This window comes from Pygocentrus nattereri, chromosome 20, assembly GCF_015220715.1.
Source record: "Pygocentrus nattereri isolate fPygNat1 chromosome 20, fPygNat1.pri, whole genome shotgun sequence".
Taxonomy (NCBI): Eukaryota; Metazoa; Chordata; class Actinopteri; order Characiformes; family Serrasalmidae; genus Pygocentrus; species Pygocentrus nattereri.
Genome location: NC_051230.1, coordinates 24518043 through 24543429, shown reverse-complemented (window position 1 = coordinate 24543429; position 25387 = coordinate 24518043). Strand labels below are relative to the sequence as shown.

Below are 25387 nucleotides of genomic sequence, written 5' to 3'. Positions count from 1 at the left end.
CACACATGGACATGTGGAGGATATATATATATATATATATATATATATATATATATATATATATATATATATATGTACAACCCCAATTCCAATGAAGGCGACGTTGTGTAAAACATATATTAAAAACAGAATACAATGACTTGCAAATCCTTTTCAACCTATATTCAATCGAATACACTACAAAGACAAGATATTTAATGTTCAAATGGATAAACTTTATAGTTTTTTGCAAATATTCACAAATTTTGAATTTGATGCCTGCAACAACTTCCAAAGAAGTTGGGACAGGGGCAACAAAAGACTGGGAAAGTAGAGGAATGCTCAAAAAACACCTGTTTGGAACATTCCACAGGTGAACAGGTTAATTGGAAACAGGTGAGTGTCATGATTGGGTATAAAGGGAGCATCCCTGAAAGGCTCAGTCATTCACAAGCAAGGACGGGGTGAGGTTCACCACTTTGTGAGCAACTGCGTGAGCAAATAGTCCAACAGTTTAAGAACAACGTTTCTCAATGTGCAATTGCAAGGAATTTAGGGATTTCATCATCTACAGTCCATAATATCATCAAAAGAGTCAGAGAATCTGGAGAAATCTCTGCAAGTAAGCGGCAAGGCAGAAAACCAACATTGAATGCCCGTGACCTTTGATCCCTCAGGCGGCACTGCATTAAAAACCGACATCATTCTGTAAAGGATATTCCCACATGGGCTCAAAAACATTTCAGAAAACCACTGTCAGTGAACACAGTTCGTTGCTCCATCTAAAAGTGCAAGTTATAACTCTGCCATGCAAAGCACAAGCCATATATCAACAACACCCAGAAAGGCCGCCGGCTCATCTGAGATGAACTGACGCAAAGTGGAAAAGTGAAAAGTGAGTCCACATTTCAAATTGTTTTTGGAAATCATGGACGTCGTGTCCTCCGGGCCAAAGAGGAAAAGGACTGTCTGGATTGTTATCAGCACAAAGTTCAAAAGCCAGCATCTCTGATGGTGTGGGGGTGTGTTAGTGCCCATGGCATGGGTAACTTGCACATCTGTGAAGGCACCATTAATGCTGAAAGGTACATATAGGTTTTAGAGCAACATATGTTACCATCCAAGCAACGTCTTTTTCAGGGACGTCCCTGCTTATTTCAGCAAGACAATGTCAAGCCACATTCTGCTCGTGTTAAAACAGCGTGGCTTCGTAGTAAAAGAGTGTGGATACTAGACTGGCCTACCTGCAGTCCAAACCCGTCTCCCATTGAAAATGTGTGGTGCATTATGAAGTGCAAAATACAACAACGGAGACCCCGGACTGTTGAGCAACTGAAGTTATACATCAAGCAACGAATGTAAGAATGGGAAAGAATTCCACCTACAAAGATTTAACAGTTAGTGTCCTCAGTTCTCAAATGCTTATTGAGGCCTGTTAAAAGTAAAGGTGATGTAACACAGTGGTAAACACGCCCCTGTCCCAACTTCTTTGGAACATGTTGCAGGCATCAAATTCAAAATGAGTGAATATTTGCAAAAAACAATAAAGTTTATCCATTTGAACATTAAATATCTTGTCTTTGTAGTGTATTCAATTGAATATAGGTTGAAAAGGATTTGCAAATCGTCATATTCTGTTTTTATTTAAGTTTTATACAACGTCCCAACTTCACTGGAATTGGGGTTGTAATTAAATGTAAATCTGACTGTGTACAAGAAGTTGTGAAAAGCACACCATAGCTGTGAGGGGGCATTAAGCTTATGTGCCTATTTACCTTGGTCTTGGCTTGTATGGGGGCTCCTTGTTCCAGCAGGATCTCAATAATCCTAACATGGCCATTTCTGGCAGCACAGTGAAGTGGGGTCAGCTCATCCTGTAAGCAGTTCAAAGATTGAAATGACTGTTCACATTTGTGAAAAACTGCATTTTGCTCTATGTTTTGAGTATTCAAGAAGGCTACCCTACACTTTTTTTTTAGATAAAGCAAACTCCTAAATAAATGCCTATATAACTTTTTTCCCTCCATCTTGCTATTTGTAAAGTGTACTTGGGTTTGTAAAAGGCGCTATATAAATTTAACTTATTATTATTACTAATTATATCTCATTTGTAACATTTAAATCTACATGGTATGCATTCTATTTTATAGGCTACATCAACAGCAAGATTATAATTTAAAATGTCTACCAGTAAAGTATACTAGTATATTATACTAATAACAGCAAGTTAAAATATATATCAAGTATATAAAACAACAAAAACATTTTCACATTACATTAGGGCTTAAGGCCTTGCTCAAGCTATCAGTTATTGCAAGTACTCTACAAATCTGTTTTAAAGTTAGTTATGTCATACTTTAGTCTTAGCATCAATTGTTGCTCCTCGGTCCAGCAGAAGCCTGACCATGATCACGTTACCCCTCCTGGATGCAATGTGCAGAGGTGTAATCCCATTCTGAAACAAAGACACTTTTTGTAAAGTTGTGCTGGAAACAAAATGCGATAGAGTAAGCAGTTTATGAATATATTCAAGGAAGATACCTTGGGAGTGAAGTTCACGTTAGCTCCTCTGTTCAGCAGCAACTGGGCGACATTTAGGTTCTCATAATGTGCTGCAATATGGAGCGGCGTGAAGCCTGTCTGCAAAGAGTCATAGGAAACTAAATCACATACAGTAAATCTCGTCTAATCTCATATGTGCAAAATGTGTTGGACCTGAGTGCAGCCTGCAGTTTTACTGCATGCATGAAAAGGCTTGATATCAGAAAAATGCCATTATTTTAGTTCAGCAGCAGCAACAACAAGCTACACAGATACAAGCATAGTATTTAACTGAATGGCTCTACGATTCAGGGGGCCTAAGTATTACTGCAAATAGAATATAAGTACTTTGGTAGCAGTAACTGGAAAATATGCTTACATTAATGAAGATCTACCTTTTCAGAGTATGTGTAATTTTATGGAAAGTTTATACCGTTATGACTTGCATACAAGCACAGACATAGCAAAGTGTTAATCAACTTTGGCCTATGTTAATATGTTAAATTACTTAGCCTAACCTTAGAAGCATGAAATACAAACAAACGGTCTTTTGATGTGACTGTTAATTTAGGTTGTTTTATTGTGATATAACGTATCAATGTTAAATGGTTTTCGTGATATGTAGGTGAGTTGGGGTGTGGTAGGATCTTCAAGACAGAGTTGGCCTTAGACACAAACCTTACTGAGTACATCCGGATTGGGGTCGTTTTGTAGAAGTACGGCGGCAGTGCGTGTGTCATCATTGCGTGCTGCTATGTGCAGTGCGGGGAGGCGGACCTTTCCCTTAGTGCCATAGTTAATGAGCAGGGCCACTACGTTCTCGTGACCCTGCTGAAGAGCCACAGCTAGTGGGGTAAAGCCATCCTATAAGATGGTAAGCAAAAAAGAGAAGATAACAAGTCATGTAAATAACTGTAAATTATTCACTTGACTGGCCCTGTTGCCACAGCATTTTTGAGCAAACAGTGTTTTGTGATTTATGAATGATATTTGCTTGATTGTTAATGATAAAGTAAAAAAAAAAAAGACATGGTTAGACACTTCAGCAAAAACACTTCCAAAAGAATTGTTGAAACGAACAAATGAGCTAGTAGAAAGGCCTATAATAGGATCAAAATCCAGCTTTACCTCAGTTGGAATGCTCTGATTGGCCCCGTTCTCCAAAAGGAACTTCACAACCTCTAGGTGATTCTCTTGTGCTGCCATGTAGAGGGGAGTAAAGCCCTTCTGTAGACAAGCACATATACCAATAAAAAAGCACATATACCATTACAAACAAAAAAAGAGTTAGGCACTCAAAATTAAGTGGCAGGAAATTTATGACAAAACATTCTAAAAATCTCCTAACCACTGAGCTAAAATGGCATATAATGTGTTATTATAATGGGTTATATCAGATACTTAAAAAAAAAATCAAACAATTAAATTAAACATTAATTCAGATGAGACAGGTGTGAGCTCTGGGGCGGCTATAAAAGTGCTTTGTGTCATAGATGCAAAGCTAGATTATGCCTAGTCTTGGACTAAATTATAATGTCCCTTGGTTTTTTATCACCAAAAAAGGCTTAAGTTTATTATGATTATGTGAAACAGCCTCTGTGTGTCCCTTTTGGGCATGCATGGTAGCCAGGACTCTGACCTGTGACTGGGCATTGACATTGGCTCCATGGTTAACCAGCTCAGTGACCACATGCTCTTGTCCAGCCAATGCAGCAATGTGGAGGGCAGTGTTGCCTTTCTGCAAATGAACACAGAAAGAGAGAGTTCTCAAAAACAGTCACAAAAAAATCTAATTATGGATCTTTTTTTTTAATAAAAATGAATACCAAATACAGGCAATATCAAATATATGTTAAATTAAGTACATTCTGATATTCATTGATCTTTTAATAGCTGTGTGGTAAATGTTCAGAAAGTAAATGTTAGCAGTCTCATTCAACACTAAACAAAGCCTCTTTACCTTTGTGGTGGTCTCAAGTACGATTCCATTGTGCAGTAGTTCCAGCACCATTTTAACATGACCCTCTTTCGAGGCCAGATGTAACCCATTGAGTCCATTCTGTGAAGGGAAGAGAGAACAGAGTAGACCTCACACAGGAGGCTCTGTTATGTGTTGTTACATTCCCTAGAAAACTAGATTCCCTAGACTCTGATGACCTTTGAATTGAGGGGAGAATTTGTAGAGGCAATAGCACTTCAATAAGAAAAGTAACTCTGGTTTTCCACTGCAAATCACTCAGGAAGATTCTTTCTGGCAAGAACATGAAATACCAAGAAATGGTAATGAAGCTGTGGGAGAGATGGCAATGGCAATGGCATGATGTTGGGATGGCAGGTCGGTGGTCTCTCCGCTGGGAAGAATACAAGCCGTGTGGGATAGGTCTAACCTCACACAGCCTTCCTTCATCCACACAGGACATGTGAGGTTGGACCTTTCTCACATCGCTAATATTATCCCCCTCTCTGAGTCTGGAGACCACTCACCCCATCAGAAAAAAGTTAGAAAAGAAAGAAGTAAACAAAGACTTAAAAAGAAATGGAGAAGAACAAGAGAGGAGACATGGGTGACAATATCAATTATCTGGGATAGACACTGAAGAATCATATTTCCCCACAAGGACATAGGAGCTGACCTACAGCAGCAAGAAGGCTATACATCAAAAAGGCCTGGGCACTAAAAGGTTAATGAAAATGTTAAAAATCAAACATTTTTTAAAATCATAATAATTCTCATTAGAGGTATTTTCAGGGAATTTATGCCGTTCTGTTTCTCAATTTAGTATCTATACCTATTTATATGTACTACTATACTTTTACTTACAAGCAGCAAAGTCCTAATTGAATTGTTAATTCAGGACACTAGGTGGTGCAGGGTGTCATTAGATGGGGAGGGAGAAGATGTTTTGCCATTCACTTGTAACAGCAACTAGTTATCCTGCTAGACACTTCCAGCGATGAAATTATGGAGAGTAAAAAGGTGTAAAAAAGAGTTTGATAAAAACATCTTTAAACAAAAGGTAATTGTGCTTTACATTCTGTTTTTTAAATTCTTATTTTTGTTCACAACTGAGAATCTTGAACGTAAAGAATCAGAGAAAGACAAATGTCCAAAAAATTTAGATTTTGATTCAGTTTTTTTTTACTATTATTTTACTTATTTTGTTATATCTTAATAAATAATTTTGTTTATTACATTAGAATAGAGCCCTGATATTGAGCAGAGCACAGTTTAAACTTACAGCTGAGCATTAGGAAATATAAATCTAAAAATTATTGATAATTATCAATAATCAGAGGCTATGGAAAAAATTAAGAGACACTTTTTTGTGTATCACCTATTGGGATATGATTTTAGGTTATATTGCCCAGCCCTGACATCAAACAATCTCATGCACCACCTCGACTTTTAGTAGCTGTAGTAGATGCATGCATCCAAAAGGGGTCTCTTGATTTCGTGTTATTTTAGCAGGACCTGAAGACCATTTTAAGACCCCAAGAATTTCCCATCTTGCAGTACCTTCCAGCATCTTTATTGTCAATGTAATATTTCTACTCTCAAATCACCTTTATTTTTCAGACTTGACTGTTTCTGGTTTGATTCTTGTTATGATTTAATTCTGTCAATGTCAATGTCAATACTAAGGCACTGTACAGTTTGTATTTTCATTAGTTATGCAACATTATTGCTAATTGTTGCTCTGTTATGTGGCAAAGTTCATTCTTTGAAACATTCATAATTGGTACTGCATTGGCACATGCGCTCTCACATGTGCTCCTGTAAGCTGTGAACTGCATACTAATACAGCCTACTGTAAATGGTGCAGCATATGCTACAGACACTCCACGAGGCACATACGCTTTACTTAATCCTCCACAAGCTTGATACAAACGGAATACATCAATAAGAAAAACGTTATTGTAGGTATTATGGTAATCACTAAAATGTATTCTTTGCCATGTTAGCATTATTTAATTCAGTGAATAATAAAAACAATATATATGGTTGTCCAAATGATTGCTTGTACAGTTCATTTCTAGAATGCTATAACACATGACAAACGTAGGGGTCCTAGTCATACAGCGTGCTCATGGAGCAATGTGGATCTCCTTATAGGACTGTTTGTCTGTGGAACTCACTGTACCTACAACTTGGCTTTTGAATAATGAGTGCAATATATATCTTATTCCTCTCTTTCTAAGACCTCCAGATTTGTGCTGGCCAATCAAATAAATTCAGAAGTCTCAGTGAAACATAGGGGGACATGCATATGCACACGCCTACATCTGTGAATGGCACTTCACTCAGACATTGCATATAAGCCCATGCAAAAGGCATGTAGACCTATTCTTTTGACTGTTCTCGTTTCTCTCTTGTCACTTCACAATGCAAAACAAGCCAAGATCCTCTGTGGGAATTTACAGACCATGTACTGCATGTTCCTTTACAATCATCCAATGCCCACACAATTGTTCAGTTGATTGGTCTTATCAGCTCTTCTAGAAACACTAGTGGTATAATGTACTGTACTGCTATTGCTGAGCTTATTGTACATTACTATACATTGTACGTGTCCCTTGCACCTCTCTCTCCTTCTCTTGCTCCACACACACTCATTTCCCCTGGCACGTCTCCATGATGGTGTCTATCTGGGCAGCAATGATAAGACATACTCTCACAGCCTCACACCCTGTTTTTGTGTTATCACACACAAGTTTCAAGAGGCTCCTGATGACGCAAAAAGGGGGAAACTCCCTAGTCATTGGCTGATCGCTTCCATGAGAGCCATCACCCTGTTAATGTCACAACTCTGTGGTTGTTAACCACAACGCAGTGTTTTTCAACTCATGCAGCTTTTCAAGTGGGATCAGAACATGAACACCATTTGAAGTTGGATGATCAATCAGATGCAACACAGAAATCTGCAATGCAGCATGAATGGGCAAACTTGTAATGTCAATGCAATTTTCATCAAGCTGGATGGACGAATTGATCAGTGGATCAAGTAATCAAATAAAATTATCCCAATATAATAAATTACAATGACAAAACCTCTTTTAAACATGAACAATTAACCCACTTTTTATGCTTTTTTATGTTAGAAAAACACCTGTAAAATAGCCTAAACCTGATAATGTCAGTTATCTTACAACCCCAATTCCAATGAAGTTTGGATGTTGTATAAAACATAATAAAAACACAATATGATGATTTGCAAATCCTTTTCAACCTATATTCAATTGAATACACTACAAAGACAAGATATTTGATGTTCAAACCGATAAACTTTATTGTTTTTTGCAAATATTCACTAATTCTGAATTTGGCACAGGGGCAACAAAAAACTGGGAAAATTGAGGAATGCTCAAAAAACACCTGTTAGGAACGTTACACAGTTGAACAGGTTAATTGGAAATAGGTGAGTGTCATGATTGGGTATAAAGGGAGCGTCCCTGAAAGGCTCAGTCGTTCACAAGCGAGGATGGGGCGAGGTTCACCACTTTGTGAACAACTGCGTGAGCAAATAGTCCAACAGTTTAAGAACAACATTTCTCAACGTGCAATTGCAAGGAATTTAGGGATTTCATCATCTACAGTCCATAATATCATCAAAAGATTCAGAGAATCTGGAGAAATGTCTGCAAGTAAGAGGACAAGGCAGAAAACCAACATTGAATGCCCGTGACCTTTGATCCCTCAGGCGGCACTGCATTAAAAGCCGACATCATTCTGCAACGGATTTTACCACATGGGCTCAAGAACATTTCAGAAAATCATTGTCAGTGAACACAGTTCGTTGCTCCATGTACAAGTTCAAGTTAAAACTCTGCCATGCAAAGCGAAAGCCATGTATATACAACACCCAGAAACGCCGCCAGCTTCTCTGGGCCCGAGCTCATCTGAGATGAACTGACGCCAAGTAGAAAAGTGTCCTGTGGTCTGACGAGTCCACATTTCAAATTGTTTTTGGAAATCATGGACGTCATGTCCTCCGGGCCAAAGAGGAAAAGGACTGTCCGGATTGTTATCAGCGCAAAAGCCAGCATCTCCGATGTTATCAGGGTGTGTTAGTGCCCATGGCAGGGGTAACTTGCACATCTGTGAAGGCACCATTATTACTGAGAGGTACATACAGGTTTTGGAGCAACATATGCTGCCATTGAAGAAACGTCTTTTTCAGGGACGTCCTGCTTATTTCAGCAAAACAATGCCAAGCCACATTCTGCACATGTTACAACAGCGTGGCTTCATAGTAAAAGAGTGCAGGTACTAGACTGGCCTGCCTGCAGTCCAGACCTGACTCCCATTGAAAATGTGTGGCGCATTATGAAGCGCAAAATACGACAACGGAGTTGTCTGGACTGTTGAGCAACTGAAGTTGTACATCAAGCAAGAATGAGAAAGAATCCACCTACAAAGCTTCAACAATTAGTGTCCTCAGTTTCCAAACGCTTATTGAGTGTTGTTAAAAGGAAAGGTGATGTAACACAGTGGTAAACACGTCCCTGACCCTACTTCTTTGGAATGTGTTGCAGGTATCAAATTCAAAATGAGTGAATATTTGCATTTGCAATATTTGTTTATCCATTTGAACATTAAATATCTTGTCTTTGTAGTGTATTCAATTGAATATAGGTTGAAAAGGATTTGCAAATCATCGTATTCTGTTTTTATTTATGAACACAACGTCCCCTTCATTGGAATTGAGGTTGTATAAACTACAGCCATTCATTGTACCATGTACTCCATTTTATTTACCTCTCACATAAACTAAATAAACATGCACAAGTTCCTCTTTTTGAGATAAACAACCACCTGACTACTTAATCACAACTGGAAGCAGCATTAGTCAGACAAAAATGGCTTTATATCCAGTTAGCTTGCTAAGTTTTGTATCTCAACATGGCCAAGAACCACCTACTTTGACAGAAAGGACCATTTAACTAACAGGGAAACTGGTCAGTTGCAGAACTTTTTTTCTCCCCCTTACATGTAGGGACTACGGGTCTGCTACATGACCAGAGCCCAATGGGGCCCAAGGAAACATTGGGTTCCAAGTCAGGTTTGGGACAATTTTTCTATGTTCCACATCAGGCTCAGTTCAGGTTCTGGTTGGTACTCTAATGAGTGATTGCACGTTATTTGGCATGGAGAAAATGAAAGAAAAGTTAGTCAAAAAAAAAAGAAAAATAAATGAGTTAGGGACACCTTCTTTGGGGAAACATTATGACATGGTCATTATATCACATAAAACACACACTGGAAAAATACAATGTAGAGCTTGTAATATTTTGAGTTATGATATCAGGAGGACTAGCATGCCATCAGTTGATGACACTGCAACCATGTATAAAAAACGACAAATGAGGTTCCATCAACTAAACAAAGGTTTCAATGCTGAATAGGATCATCAATCTACCACTGCACCGTAGGAAGTGCCCACAAGTTTATTTCCAAGGCACTAATGATTTTACCACAGGCATTATCTGCTATAACACAATGGAATGTAACAACACATAACTTGACATCAAACAACCTGTTACTGAAAACAAATAACTGGTATGAATCAACTATGGAGCTGCAGAACAGCTGAGACAGATGGTTGACTGAAGTTGAGTATGACTCAAACCTGGCCCACACTGGATATCCCATTTGCAAAATGGAGCTCAAATATCAGAACAGCTTTATGTCTTGGCAATAAGAGTCATATCCATTCACATGCCTGTGACTCAGCATTGATTTATTCTGCTGCACTCCTCACTCCTTTAATTCACTCACTGGATTTCAGTATTCCAGCACTGCACTTTCTCAGCAATGCAACCCACTGAAATATTCAGCAGCAAATAGAGTGAAAATGTACAAGGCTGTGGAGTTATATCTAGAGCTGATGAATATTATAACCCTAAGAACTCCAAAGGGCAGATAAAGGTGATTTTTTTTGGGATCATTTCACAGTTAAATAGAGGTGGACTAGATGACAATGTGGTATGATAAATTACATCATGATACAGTTTTCAATATATCATGGGTACTCCTGTCCACATACAGAACACTGTACTTGTAGAATACAGAGCAAAACACACAGATCAAAAAAGACTATTACAGAAAATATGTAAACATCAACCAAAGCTGGTTTCCCCTGATTTATGGCATTACTGCTGGAATGTTAGTGTTACAGTTAGAAGGTTTTTGTGACAGAAACAGAGATGACATTGAGTGGACAGAAGAAGGCGTCTGGGCAGCTCTCACCTGATTGGCTGTGTTGATATCTATGCCATTCTTGATGTGGTCCAGAGCCTTGTCCAGGTTACCTGATCGGGCAGCACGTAAGAAACTGGTGGCAGCATCAGCCTGAGACAAATATAAAGGCATACAGAGAGGTGGGATGAAAGAGAGTGAGATTATTTGTATGACTAATATGGTAATTAAGGGATCATATGCTGTCACCTAGCCCTTGAGATGGCAAACAAACACACAAAAGGACAACTCTTACATGTGGACCATTTATTGTCATTTTACATGTTCTGTGAAACATTTAAGACAAAGAATCTCAATATGTAACAAGTAGTGTTCACCAAAATCACACAGAAAAGAAAGTAAGAAGAAAAAAAAATAATAAATAAAGATAGAACACATTGCGGTTAAGACATGTGATTATTTATCACATTAGGACGGAGTGTTAAACATGACAACGGTGCACCAACACAACACAAGATGCTTTCAGAACGACTTGATATGCTTTTCTGAAAGACTATGGCAAGGACACTACACAGAAAAATCACATAAATTATAGATGTAACAGCCAGTAAACAAACTATAACCACAAAGGTGTGGAAAGATCTGGGTGTTACTTACAGTATCCAGTGTATCCCAAACAGATTTGTAGCAACAGCATGTCTGGGGCACATTTGGCCTGTCTTTTTTGGCAAATGTTATTAAACACATTACATAATCCATTGAGATGTTCAATTCATTAAGCAACTGAATATATTATTAAAGCTGCATGTTCTTTACACCAACCAATGAACTTTTGAATTTAAAATTTTTTTGTCAGATGTGGTCACCTTTTAGTACTCACAGTGATGACTGTGATATGCAGCACTGCACTCTGGAAAAAAACAGTTATATTAGTTGCCTACAAAGTGAGCACAGGTCATACATAGGGGAGCCCTGAGTCAGGACCTGTTCAGGTAAACAGGTCAGTAGCACAGAAATGCTTGAAGGCCAACCTCCATAGAAAGCATGAAAAGCAACACAATGTGTACCCTGTCCATTTTTCATAGCCTGTGGATTATAACCAGCCATTTTTTTCTTCCAATTTACCTTACATGTTCATTTGTTTAACTGGTATTACATTCAATAGTCCATTTAGGTATTGTTTTCAGAATTGTTCTCTACAAGTCCAAATCAACTGCATTATCAATTACACATGCACAGAGAGAAGAAGAATTAGAAAATTAGCAGGCAGGCACTGGAGTGGTGTCACACGGTAGCGAGAGGAAGGGATAACTGCTGGAGGTTAAGTCAGAGAGAGTGAGGGAGAGAGAGCGAGAGAAAAAGAGAGAGAGTGAGGGAGGATTAAAGAGGAGCTATTTGCAAGGGCCTGAAGCAGCAAATCTTGTGGAGAGGTTTCCCTCGGACAGCTCTAAGTACTCCTGCAGTCTTGGGGAAGTGAACATTTGCCATGCACGCCCCATAGCAAGAGACACCAAACACCAGCACAGCAACACACGAACACATTTACACACACATACACACACACACAAAACCACACACACACACACACACACACACACACACACACACACATTTACAGTCTACAGATCAAAGAGAAGAGCTAAGACCCTGGCTTTTTGAGTGTATGTGTGCGCATGTATGTGCGAACACTTATCACCAACACTGCATGACCTATTCAAATACGCATGAATGTGGAAAATAATGGGCCTTGAGCACTGTATCACTGGCAAATCAGTTCCATGCACTCAGGACTGCTCTCCTCTGGAGATTCTGTATGAAGGGCCCAAAGCTCCAAGTTCTCTAAGCACTCACAGGATTATGTAGATGCATATTCCTTTTGATACAAACAAGCCATGTTAATTCAGCTTACTTAAATTTTACACCACAACCATTTCCAATTATGTAAATGTATTTATTTGATTAGCCCTCTTGATCGTCACTCACTGTTCCACACCAGCCATTTTCTTGGATGTGTTTGCTAAATTTAAAAAAATTAATACATTTTAATATGTGATGACAATAGTACTGTTAGACTTCTACAAATATAAACTTGCTGTCTCTCACGGCTGTACAAGTACGGTATATAATGGTATATGCAATATAAACTGCTTTGTGTTACAAAATAGGACATCTGATAGTTTCACTTTCACTCAGTAGATTATGTTAACATGCATATGGGATGTAATTTAGGCAGCCAATTAGTCTAGATTTTGAAACAAGCATGCTTATTGGCTAATGATTGCTAATAAGAAGTGTTTAGGTACTGAAATCTAATATGGAATGACACTGATTTTTTTGATGTTTTGTAGTACTGAACTACCTCTGTCAGTACATAAAGTGTCATACTGTGTCAAACTGTTAAATTAACAGACCTGCTTATGTGGTTTCTGACAATGTATGACATGCTGTAATCTATAAACAATGGACAAAAGTAATAGTAGACATTTTGAGGCTTTAATTTTGTGTACTTTTGTCCAATTTCATAGAAAACAGTACATCACACAGTGTCACAAAGGGGAATTTGGGGTTAGGATAAAATTGTGTAAATTATATTTTTGCCAAAATATCGCTACTATTGAAGTTTGACCTCTATCACTACAAAATCTGCGTCACTTGCATCGTGCAGCAATAATACTGACACAGACATGTCTATTTCCTCTAGACTGCCCTTGGACAACACAATATCATAGTTGTGAACTAATGATTAAAACAAATCTGCATGAAGAGTTACAAAAGTTTAGCACCTACACTTTCAGTTGCTCTATAGTGTACAAGCAAGCTTTCAAGTTGAAGTTCATGTACTGAATTTAGCACAAAGCCTGTAAGTATATTATTTTAAAATGCATTTATACTACGGAAGATTTTACAAACCACAAACTCTTTAACTACCTTTGTGTTCTTTGCATTTTGGTGGAGATGTCAGTGATTTTGTGGGAGATTTTTTTGTGGTTTTACAGTAGATGCAGTAAATTATAAACTACTGTACATCTTTAACACAGAATATTGATTCGTTTTGCTGAGGCATGATTTGTAAGTCGCTTATTTGTTAAAGAAGTGTGTGTGTGTGTGTGTGTGTGTGTGTGTGGGTGTGTGTGTGTGTGTGTTTATTTACGTCAGTGCACAAGGGTGTATGTCTGTACAAGATAAGGTGGTGTAAACCAACTTGTAGGCCGCACCTAATTTTGTGCCTAAAACATTTTCTTTTGCACACATATCCAGCGCATTAGAAGATACAGCTTAACACAAATTCAAAGGAAAAAAAATGATTTACCTCAAGAAGAGTCACAGGTTTCTTCACATCTTCTGACAAACATTATTTCCAACTTGCATTACTGTAACACCATTTTACTAAAAAACCTAAAAAGAATTTTGGTCCAAAATGCAGAAAGATGAAAATATACGATTATTATAGCATCTTAACTTTTTTTTGCTTTCAGTGATTGGGGCAATTTATTCAATATAAAATCTTACATAGTTTTGTATAAGTGTTTAATCATGATATGTTGGATGTGTACAAAAGAAAGTGGTAAATAAATGTTCATGCACTATATGAATGTATAACAGTCATGTCTTTTCCAAGAATACATTCTTTCATGGCAATTATTCCTAGCCTGGACACGCTTTACAGAACATCCAATCTTGCACACTTTGTTTTGAATTGCTACACAAGATTGGATTTCCAGATGCTGCCATGCTGCATTGTTACAGATAACTAAAACTAGATAGGTTGGAAACTGCAACATGCCTACCAAAATAAATGTCATTTGAAACAAAAATTTCAACGCTGTAAATTTATTTCAACAAAAATATTTTATGCACTAGGCATACACATTAGTTTAAGATTTTTGATAATGTTCTGTTAATGTTCCTTTTAATGTAATAAAAACACAGATCTGAAGAAAATTTGCCTCCAGTTTTAACATGCTCATATTGTCCTCCCGGTAATCCTCCTCTCCAGATCATATAACTCTAAACTAATCCTTCTTATTCTGTCATGTTCACTCTCTTCCTCCCTCTCTCTCCTCCCATCTCTCAGTGCACCAGTGCTGCGGCAGACAGGATGACATCATCGCTAAGGAGGCACACTGCAGTGTGTTTGTGTGTACAGTGAGAGTGAGTGCATCTTTAGGTGTGCATGTGTGATCACTGTCAGGCATGCCTCTGTAAAAACACCCATGGTATATATGTATGTAGGTATGTTTGAGGAAAACGCCAGAGATAATAAGACGGACAAACAGAGAGAAAAAGAGATTTTTGAAAACATTAACACAAATTGCACTTGTAACCAAACATCCCCACAGTACACATTTTATGCACATAAGAGTGAGAAATCTATTCTCAAACTGGAGAGATCCATTTCTGTTTAAATTAAGTAGGCAAAACAGAAAACAAGAGCATCTGCTTGAAACATACGAAGACCAAAGAACATGTGAACATGTGCAAGTTGAAGATACGAGGTGAGTTAAGGGTAATAGAGAAAAGAGAGAAAGACCAAGAAGAGAATGTTTAAAACTGCTGGTCCAAATCTTTTGTCAAAACAAACCTGGTTTGAGATGAAAAAATGCACCATGCTTCAGAATAAGTGGCTTTGCCAAATCTCCCGTCCCCAAGGATAACATCAACACAGCTACTGATCTTCCACCAAATCCCCATAGACATGTGTATATTGCTGACATGGAACTACTGATTAGCTTATATTGAAGTGCATACTGCAGCAGCTTGGACCGTAAAACATATAAAACACATGCGTAATAACCTTTACTTTTACAATGTTTTTTTTAAATGCTTCCTGAACAACAACAAAGTCAACTTAAAGAAAAACACCTGCCATCACCGACTGCATCAGTTTGTAAAAGGCTCGGGTGAACATCTCTGACAGCTCTTTAAAGAAACACTACAGTGTTTTGCATTCATAATGTGCCATATCTGTATTGTATGAAAATCATTCTAAAACATTTCTTTTATTTTTTTAGAAAAGATCAGAAAACCCATGAAACACCCCCGGAGTATTCCTTTAAAAAAAACCCTAAAAAATCTTTTTCCTACCAACTTTGCAATGAAGATAAATTCTTTGCTCCTGTCCCTCTTCTACAGACTTCTTAGCCCACTATTCTCCTCTCATTTCCATGTCTCTCACTCTATGGGTGGAGCTCTGCAGAGGAGACGTGTGTACTTAGATCTGCTTTGTCATTTACAGTATGTTTGTAAGGTGCTGTAAATGGGTAAGAACAAAGAATGAGCTATGTGCTAACTGGAAGATTGATATGAAACTAGATTTTATTTTTAAGTCTTGTGAGTCGTTAATATCTGAGAACATTGCTGCAAAAGCCTGCAAAGCCCATTTTTTAAATGTGTGGTGGCAGCTTGATTAAGGCAACTAACTAGTATCAAGAGGTATGCTGGTTTAGGTGTGTTATTATGGAAAAATCTGAAGTTGTCCCAGAGGACCTAAGGTTGCTGCCTTTCCTCTGACCTGTTCTGACCTGTGCCTTTGTTCCTGTGTCCTGTTCAAAAGGTAGCTATGAAAATATTGAATGGGTCTGAATAAAGAAATGTTAAAACAGTAACATGTATTTAAAAAAAATAAGCTTTTAACAATCTTGAGAGAAACCCCAAGAAAGAATAAAAAATAAGAATTGTTCCATGGTCTTTTTACACATAATTTTGTAGTATCCATCCCATTCGAATATTCTTAAATGTGCAAGTGTTTTTTTATGATGAATAGATATAATTAGAACATACCTAAGACCAAACAAGTCAAAAACAAAATAGCTAATAATAATAAATCAACTGAATTTTTGGTCCCACATATATTCTTAAAAGTGCAAGCACAAATCACTTACATTTAAAATTTCCACTGGCCTTCCTAACTGATCTAGGGCCATTGTCTCTCCCTCTCTCATAATGGTTAGTATCATGAGAAGCTGGCTCTGTTAAGTGGATCAGCATTAAAAAGAAGCTTCTACCCTAAGCTTTTTCTTTCCACAGCAACCCAGAGGCATGCAAAGCACAAGTGCTATAACAAGTATAATGTGCACAATTCACAAGGCCATAGAGAGCTACACCCCTTTTGTGCCTATGTATGTGTAGCAAACGACTTCATTCAAAAGCCTACTTGTAAATGAGAAGAAAAGTGCCAAATCCTGCTTTAACAGGTTTTTCTCAGTTTTCCATTTGTTCACATGGGAAAGGAATACATGAAATAATAAGGTAATGATAAATTGTAAAATTAAAATAGAGCACATCGTAATATGTATTGTTCAGGCAATATATGACAGGCTGTGGCTGTCATTACAAAACCTAACATCTCTGAATGGTAACTTTACAGGGAAAAGAAAAAGCATTCTTAACTGTAATGTCCAGATGACTAAAGCAATTTTAGTAAATAAATAATACTTCTAGAGCATTTTAGAACATTTCTATTGGTCCATTAATCATACAATGCACAGAACAACACAAGCTGGAAAAAGAAGGTAGCTGTACATAGAAAAGAGTAATAGCTTATGAGTGAAAGGTCAACTAAAAATGAGACATTTAAGACCAGGCTGACAGGTATCAACAAATGGAGAATAATCCAACCAAATAAGGTCATTAAATAATTTGATTCTATTGTACTCATTCTTTTCTCGCTGTTTTATGTTTTTATGACTTATTTGTGATATGATAATTCTCTCCTTGTCATTATAACTCATTTTATACCGAACGTCATTCTATTGTCTGTTAAATTGTCTATATGGACATTCTGTACCTTGTTTTTTGCTTTGCGATAAATGTTACTCTCTTACCTCCTACAACTGTCTTGCAGTACACTCTTAAAAATAAAGTTGCCAAAAGAGATTCTGTGGAACAATACTGTAGAAGAAGTAGCTTTGTTGCAACAGATTGTTCTTTAAAATGAGATTTGCAAGTGTTAAGAACCCTCATAATGGCATGGTTCTAAACCAGTGAGGGCTTTTTCCTTACACCACACGTCCCACAAACCATTCTGGAACCCTTGCATTTAAAAGCGTATTTCAAAAATGTAATCTTCGCTGTGTTGAAATTGATGCTTGCCAGTGCTTGGACTGATCTAACCTTTTTAACCGAGTTGCTTTGGAGGAAGACATACCCAAATTTAAGAATTGGAAATGCAAATGAAACTATTCTAATTTAGAGAAAAGAAAAAAGAAAACAAAAACTTTTTTACTCACGGCCCAAGTAACCGTCTTGGACGGCATCTCTTCACTTGTCTCCTTTCTGCACTCACGCTCTTTCTGTCTGTTTGCTTCTTTCTCACCCGGTTGCTGTGATACACTGAATATTTGGGTGCGAAGGACTAGGTACTGAGCTGTGGTTTCCCCCAATACACACATGTACACACTTGAGTAAGCAGCACTTGTAAGGGGGCAGGTGGGTGGGGCAAGGGGTGATGAGGCCAAAGAGTTTATCTCCAGCGGAATGCTGTGTGTATCAACACAAACACATTTTTTGCACAAATCATGATAATGGCTAGCGTTGCCTTCCATACCTTTCTACTCTCATCCATCCTCTTGCTCTCTCACTCTGACTCTCTCTCTCTCTGTTGCCTATTCCCTAATGTCTCCCAAAATCTTCACAGTCATACTCTATGCATTTTGACAAGCAAAGGACCTACTCTGAATGCCGTGGAGAAAGTGTCTGTGGGAAAAAAAGAGAAAGTAATGTGTGTGTGCAAGCGTATTTAGACGGTTCTGCACGCTTTCAGGCTGCACTGAGACTTACAGTGACAAAGCTCACAGCAGGGGGGGTGGTTTGGGGAGGGCTTCAGCCGTACCAAGCCTGATGACAATGGGCCAGACGAGGATAGGGAGGGTGTGTGGTTGTGTAAGTGTTTCTGTGAGTGTGTGTGCGTGTGTGTGTGTATGTGAAGGGGGCCCAGCCTCTTTTAATAAAAGATCTGTCACTCCTGGCTGAAAAGGCCCCCTCGCTTTCTCCTCTCCTGGCCAACGCTGGGAAAAGCACATCCCTGCCAAAGGCATGCGCCCAAGTAAACGTATTTTAGATGAGAGTAGAAGGGAAGGAGTGGAGGAGTGCATCTCAGTGAGGCTGAGACTGAGCGAAGAATAAAAGTGTATCCATGAGAGGAAGTTTGAGAAGCAGTCATGATGAAGGTCATGGAGGGGCAGCAGAAAGTCACTGGTGAAAAGCTGGGAATTGCCATGGTGATTCCATTCATTTCCACTTTAAAGAATACATAAAGTCATGAACCACCTCAAACTGAATCTTAAATCTTGCTGAGCTGAATATTTAAAGAATAATCTTGGAAATTTATAACTAATCCTTAATCATCATTCTTTACAATAACACAGATAAAAGCTGAATTCAAAAAGTAGTAACTGAAAACATGATGACAATTTTATAGGGGATTCATTTTTGTTATTTTCTTAAACTTTTTGCCACCTAAATTACTTACTTGTCTCACTTTTTTTTTTACTAAAATTACTACCACTGTGTAAATATTTAAACAATAACCTTTTGTAATATGTCAGAGAATCAATTTAGTACCATTTAGTAACATAATGGCCTTCGTACTGCTTTCATTTCTTAGTCAGCAATAGAGAAAAAATTATGAATTGGGACAAACGTAACATTGGGAAATGGAAATGATAGACAGTCAAACTAGATGATTGTAGATAAAACATTTTAGCTTTTTACACTATTTAATCTAAAATACTTCAACAATTTCCAATCCTGAATCACATAGAATTCTACCACACAGCAGTACAGCTAGATCTTAAGGTCTTTTGCGGCATGCTTTTTAGTCTCTAGCCACTCTGGGACACAAGCGGCCACATTTATGGTCATAGTGGGCCAAAGTATAAAGATTGTTGTGGGCTGAGGGCTAAAAACAGCTAGCTACCTAGCAAATCATCTGTCTTGTACTTAAGCAAGTCACATATACATGGAGACTGCGTATATGAAATGCAAACATGAGCTGTCTTTAAACAAAAACAATACACAGACAAGATACATATTGTTTTACCTTATCTACATAACAAATTGTTTTTGTAAATATATGCTCATTCTGAAATTGATACTTACAACATGTTCCTAAAAAGTTGGGACAAGGCAAATTGAGGCAAGTAATGCTGGAAATGTTGGAAAAAACAACAAGCAAAACAACCCCATCCTGAACAGGTAATGTAAGTAATGCTTGCGAAAGGAGCACACGGAGTGCGGTAGGGGTTACTAACGAGAAAAAAAATTGTGAGGATGAAAGTCTATCTGTGTAGTTTAGTAATCCGTACTCTCAGTCTCTCTGCTCACAGAGCTGTAAACTGTACTCTCGATCAGCGAAACTTTACCGACAGATTTATAAACCGTACTCTGTTATCAAATACTATCATTACAGTTTTGATAGTCAAGAGTACAGTTTACCTAAATGATCTTTGACTAGTTATGTTCACTCAACTGCATGTACAACATTTTGATGGATGTATACTTGAGTATTTAAAAATTTTGGGTTAAATTTCGTTTTAGCACCTAGATAGGTTCTGTACACCGCTCTCAATCTGGAGCATTAGCATTTTAATTTAGATGAAAAGAGAAGGACAGAACCTAGCAAGCTTTAGTTTTTGAGTTGATGGATGCTGGATTTACTATGAATGTCCTCTGCAGTTCTATAGGGATGTTTTGGACCAGATACTTTTTTTTTTACTCCTACTCCTACAGAAACCTTGTTTTCTGTGGCTATGTTTACTTCTACAATGGTCATTATTTCATTTAATAACACTACTTTCACTTGGTTTAATGGTGTGGCTTAATGGTATAATTTAATATGGGTTACTGCACCCATATCTTTATCAAATATCACATATGTTCAAGTCCCCTTGCATGCTTGTTTATGTATGTTACATATTTACCAAATGTTTCTGAAGTTGTGATCTAGTCTTTGAAAGCAGTAGAAGACCCTGCAGCAGCTATCGCAGCCTATAATGCACAGTACCTCCTGGTGGCCTCTCTGTGTAGTGCAGTATCTGCATCAACTGCCATGGTGTGGGCCATCCATGCGAGGTCTGCTGCAGCAGTGGCACTAAATACTCCCTTTCTCTTAATAACACAAACTCAATTGTTTGCATTAAAGGAAGTGTAATACAGAATGAGAGGAAAAAAAAGCATGGAAGAGAGAGAGAGAGGGGGGGGGGTCTTATCATATTCTCAGTTTAATCCTTTGGTTTAAAGCCCCCAAATGGTTTTGGTGTATTTCAAACATTATTAAGATGAAAAAAAACTCATTCAACATGGTCTGATGAGAATTGCTGTGTTCCAGAGTCACAGTTGTTCACAGTGCTTGTAAGAGGAGCCAAGCAAGCATTTAATGTCTCTAAAAACTAGCTTTTTGCTAAAATGCACTTTTTTGTCAACACCATTCATGGCAGACAAGTACAAACTGGCAGAGTAAACACTAAGTTTACTATGTATACACGTGTTTACATGTTTTTGCACATAGAACATGATGTACATTTTGTGCACGAGAATGTGTGAATATTTGAAAACATTCCTAACTATGTATATGCTGAAACCCCTAGTTGTAGAAAAGCAGATAAAAGCAGGTAAACTGATTATGAGATGCACAATTATCAGCCATTTCAGCCTGCTTGAATGATTTGTGACTATTGTGCACAGTAAAAATGTTTTGCCAGTTAAAAATTCTGTAAAAGCTGTCAAAACAATACATAAACTGAAACAAGGGTAAAACAATACTAATGAACAATGACCAAAAACAATATTTATGATCAATGGAAATTATTAAAAACACAAATTAATACCTTTCTGGTGCAAAATGAGGTGCAAAATGGTTGATACAGTGAGCGTTTATTTAAGCTTTTAGTAAAATAAAATCATATATAAGGCACATCTAAAGATTGATTGTGTTGTAGACAGCAGCTGAACTTGAAAATTATATATATCATTAATAGTAGTAATGTGAATTTTTAAATGTGAAATTTTATTTTATTTGTCAAAAGTAAAAATAAAAAAATCTAATTGAAATTATTATTGAACGTTCAAATAGAATTCTTACAAGTGAACATTTTACTATTAAATGTTTAAACTTAATTCTTACAAGTTAGAATGGAAAGTAAGTATGTACATGTAAGTAAACTAAATCTTTACACGTAAAAATAAAAATGTTTCATATGCTTTATAGGCTATATAGGGAAGCTATTTACCATATAGCTATTTTGGGGGTAATTTCTTTATGTAACTTAGCCTGACTGTGCACAAGCAAGCCCATGTAAGATTTATAGTTGTTTACTGAATGCAAATATTTGATAAATATTAAGTGTTAGTGATTTTTAAACAAAGATACAGAACTTCTACAATCACTTTTACAAATGTCACACCCACCCTGCATGTTTTAGTGTTTTACTGCTCTAACCTACTTCCTGTCATTTTTCCTCCTAGATAATAGGGTTATTATAATTTTGAAAAGTTAATTAGTTTTAAAACTTCTTAGTTTTTTATTTTGGATTTCTTGTAAGATTTCAGGTTACCTTCAGGTACTTTAAATGGATAGTTTTAGTTTTGTTTTATATAAGACTTGCAGTTTATTTTGGTTAATTTAGTTTTAGTTTTGGTTTTTAGTTTTAAGGTAAATATTTTGGGTTTACTCAAAGGCATCAACATATATTTGGGTATTTATGCTTTAACATAAAACAAACCTATTTCTAGACTGTCCTTTAAGCAATGAAACCCCAAAAAGTAAAGTATTTTCTCTGTGAAACATTTAGTTTTAGTTTTTTTTGTGTGCAGCAAACATTCCTTTAGATTTATTTAATTAAACCAAGAAGCTTTGGCTCTCCTGCATGAATGATTTTGGAGGCCACTATGCACCAGATGTCTGTAAAAGCATTAAAATTAGTCTGATAATAAGATAAACAGTCTGAAGTGTCCCATGTACAACTGCTGAGAGATGACTTTTCTGGCTCTCAGCAGAGTTCCAGCAGACATCTGTGCAGCTTTTGTATTAACCACCTGCACAGATTTAAAAGATACATAAGTGGAAGTGAATAAGGCAATTGTATCAGGAATCAGATTATATAAGACCCTAAGAAATGAATCATAAATAATAATGTAAAACAAAAACCTTTTCATCCAGTAGTTTGGCAGAAACATAGCTGATAAAGGAACTCGATAGGATCACATCTATTACTACTTTTAAATGCACAGTTAATGCATTATTTAATACATATTTAAAACAGTAGCTTCAAATATATTTGTTCCTTGTGCAGTAAATTGTCATAACGTCTTAGAATGCACTTTGCATATTTTATTAAACATTGAACTTGTGACAGGGTTTCACATTAAGACTATATTGCCAAAAGTATTCACTCACCTATCCAAATCATTGAATTCAGGTGTTCAATCACTTCCATGGCCACATGTGTATAAAACCAAACACCTAGGCATGCAGACTGCTTCTATAAACATCTATGAAAGAATAGATTGCTCTCAGGAGCTCAGTGAATTCCAGCATGGTACAGTGATAGGATGCCACTTGTACAAAAAGCCCAGTCACGAAACTTCCTCTCTAGGAAATATTCTGTAGTCAACTGTCAGTGGTATTATAACAAAGTGGAAGTGATTGATAATGACAGCAACTCAGCCACGAAGTGGTAGGCCACGTAAAATGACAGAACGGGGTCAGCGGATGCTGAGATGCATAGTGCGCAGAGGTTGCCAACTTTCTGCAGAGTCTATCGCTACAGACCTCCAAACTTCACATGGCCTTCAGATTAGCTCAAGAACAGTGTCGAGAGCTTCATGATTCCATGGGTTTCCTTGGCCGAGCAGCTGCATCCAAGCCTTACAACACCAAGCGAAATGCAAAGCATCAAATGCAGTGGTGTAAAGCATCGCCACTGGACTCTAGAGCAGTGGAGATGTGTTCTCTGGAGTGACGAATCATGCTTCTCCGTCAAGAAATCCGATAGACGAATCTGGGTTTGGTGGTTACCAGGAGAACGGTACTTGTCTGACAGCCTTGTGCCAAGTGTAAAGTTTGGTGGTGGTGGTGGGGGGGTTATGGTGTGAAGTTGTTTTTCAGACATTGGGCTTGGGCCCTTTGTTCTAAGGAAAAAGGAATTCTTAATGCTTCAGCAGACCAAGAGGTTTTGGACAATTTTATGCTCTCAACTTTGTGGGAGCAGTTTGAGGATGGCCCCCTCCTGTTCCAACATGACTGTGCCCCAGTGCACAAAGCAAGGTCCATAAAGACATGGATGGGCAAGTTTGGTGTGTAAGAACTTGACTGGCCTGCACAGAGTCCTAACCTCAACCCAATACAACACCTTTGGGATGAATTAAAGCAGATATTGCGATCCAGGCCTTCTCGTCCAACATTAATGTCTGACCTCACAAATGTGCTTCTGGAAAAAATTCCCACTCTTCAACCTTGTGGAAAGGCTTCCCAGAAGAGTTGAAGCTGTTATAGCTGCAAAGGGTGGGCCAACATTATATTAAACCCTATGGATTAAGAATGGGATGTCACTCAAGTTCATATGCATGTGAAGGCAGAAGAGTGAATACTTTTGGCAATATAGTGTAGTTAAAATATACTGAAACTTTCCAAAAGTTGCTATTACCTTTCATGCAATCAGTGTTTCATATTGCATATTTGGAAATTCAGAACTTTACTATTTTCATAATTTAGGAATCCAGGCTTGACTGTCATTGATCTCTGTGGTAAAAGAGTGAGGGGGTGAAAAAAGCACTGTAACCAATTAAGGTGGATGTTGCCAAACTCGAATAGGCATCTTACTCTCTCTCATACAACTTCAGGAGTATAGACCAACAATTTTGCTTATAACTGAACACTTTAGCATCTGAGTTGAACAAGCAGCTTTGTACTCCAGTTGCAGGACAGAGCACCCCAGAACAAATTACATATTTTGTTATTTTTGTAAAAGAACAAAGGTAAAATCAACCTCTGCAGGAAATTATTAAAAAACAAAACAAACAAAAAGTTTTTTTGCAAATATTATTAAGGTCACTTTATATTTGACTACTTTTTAAAACACAGTTAACTGCCAGATACATTATTACCATTATCAGTATAACTCTATAAATGTAAGTCTTTTTTGCTCACAGTGTGCAACAATCAAAGTAGAAACCTAAAGTGCCCAAATTGGCAGATTAGTTATCTTGCTTTCTAGTTGCTGATACTTAGTATCTCCCAACTAAAGACAGACACAGCTCTAGCTCAAATAAGCAAACATTCCTCCCTGTAAAGGTGTATAGCTGTAGTTAAAAGTTATAATTTTTTCTGTTTAAGAACCCTAAATGTGCTTTGCCTCAATCCAATAGATAAAAATATACTCATTCTACATTCTCTGTACCGCTACATCCATCCATCCATTTTCTAAGCCGCTTCTCCATCAGGGTCGCGGTGTACTGCTACATAACTGTGAAAATAATTCTGTGTAAAAAAAATTTAATCAGCTGAAATACTTGCGATTAGGTGGTATTGTAATCATTGTGAGAGGCTTAATTGTGGCATGTGCAAAAGTTTGAACAACTTAAGTCAGTACTTAATTGCCCTTTGGTAAATATCAAAGCTTTTTGAACCCAGCTAGGGTTCTTTTTATTCTTGATTTAGGAATTTTCACCCAC

At 37.4% G+C, this 25387-nt stretch overlaps 1 protein-coding gene across 3 annotated transcripts in view; it reads right to left on the bottom strand.

Moving 5' to 3' along the window:
• ank1a (ankyrin 1, erythrocytic a) overlaps positions 1-25387 on the bottom strand; it is a 149993-nt gene that overhangs the window by 62884 nt on the left and 61722 nt on the right. For 2 of the 3 annotated variants that reach the window (XM_017716272.2, XM_017716276.2), the window contains 8 exons: positions 10769-10870; positions 4481-4579; positions 4160-4258; positions 3649-3747; positions 3199-3384; positions 2521-2619; positions 2336-2434; positions 1755-1853 (listed from right to left, as the gene is read on the bottom strand). In XM_017716272.2, the coding sequence (XP_017571761.1) occupies positions 1755-1853; positions 2336-2434; positions 2521-2619; positions 3199-3384; positions 3649-3747; positions 4160-4258; positions 4481-4579; positions 10769-10870 (882 nt within the window). Of the gene's footprint in view, positions 1-1754; positions 1854-2335; positions 2435-2520; positions 2620-3198; positions 3385-3648; positions 3748-4159; positions 4259-4480; positions 4580-10768; positions 10871-17946; positions 19115-25387 lie in introns of those variants that run through there. The other variant, XM_017716268.2, reaches the window with a different exon arrangement.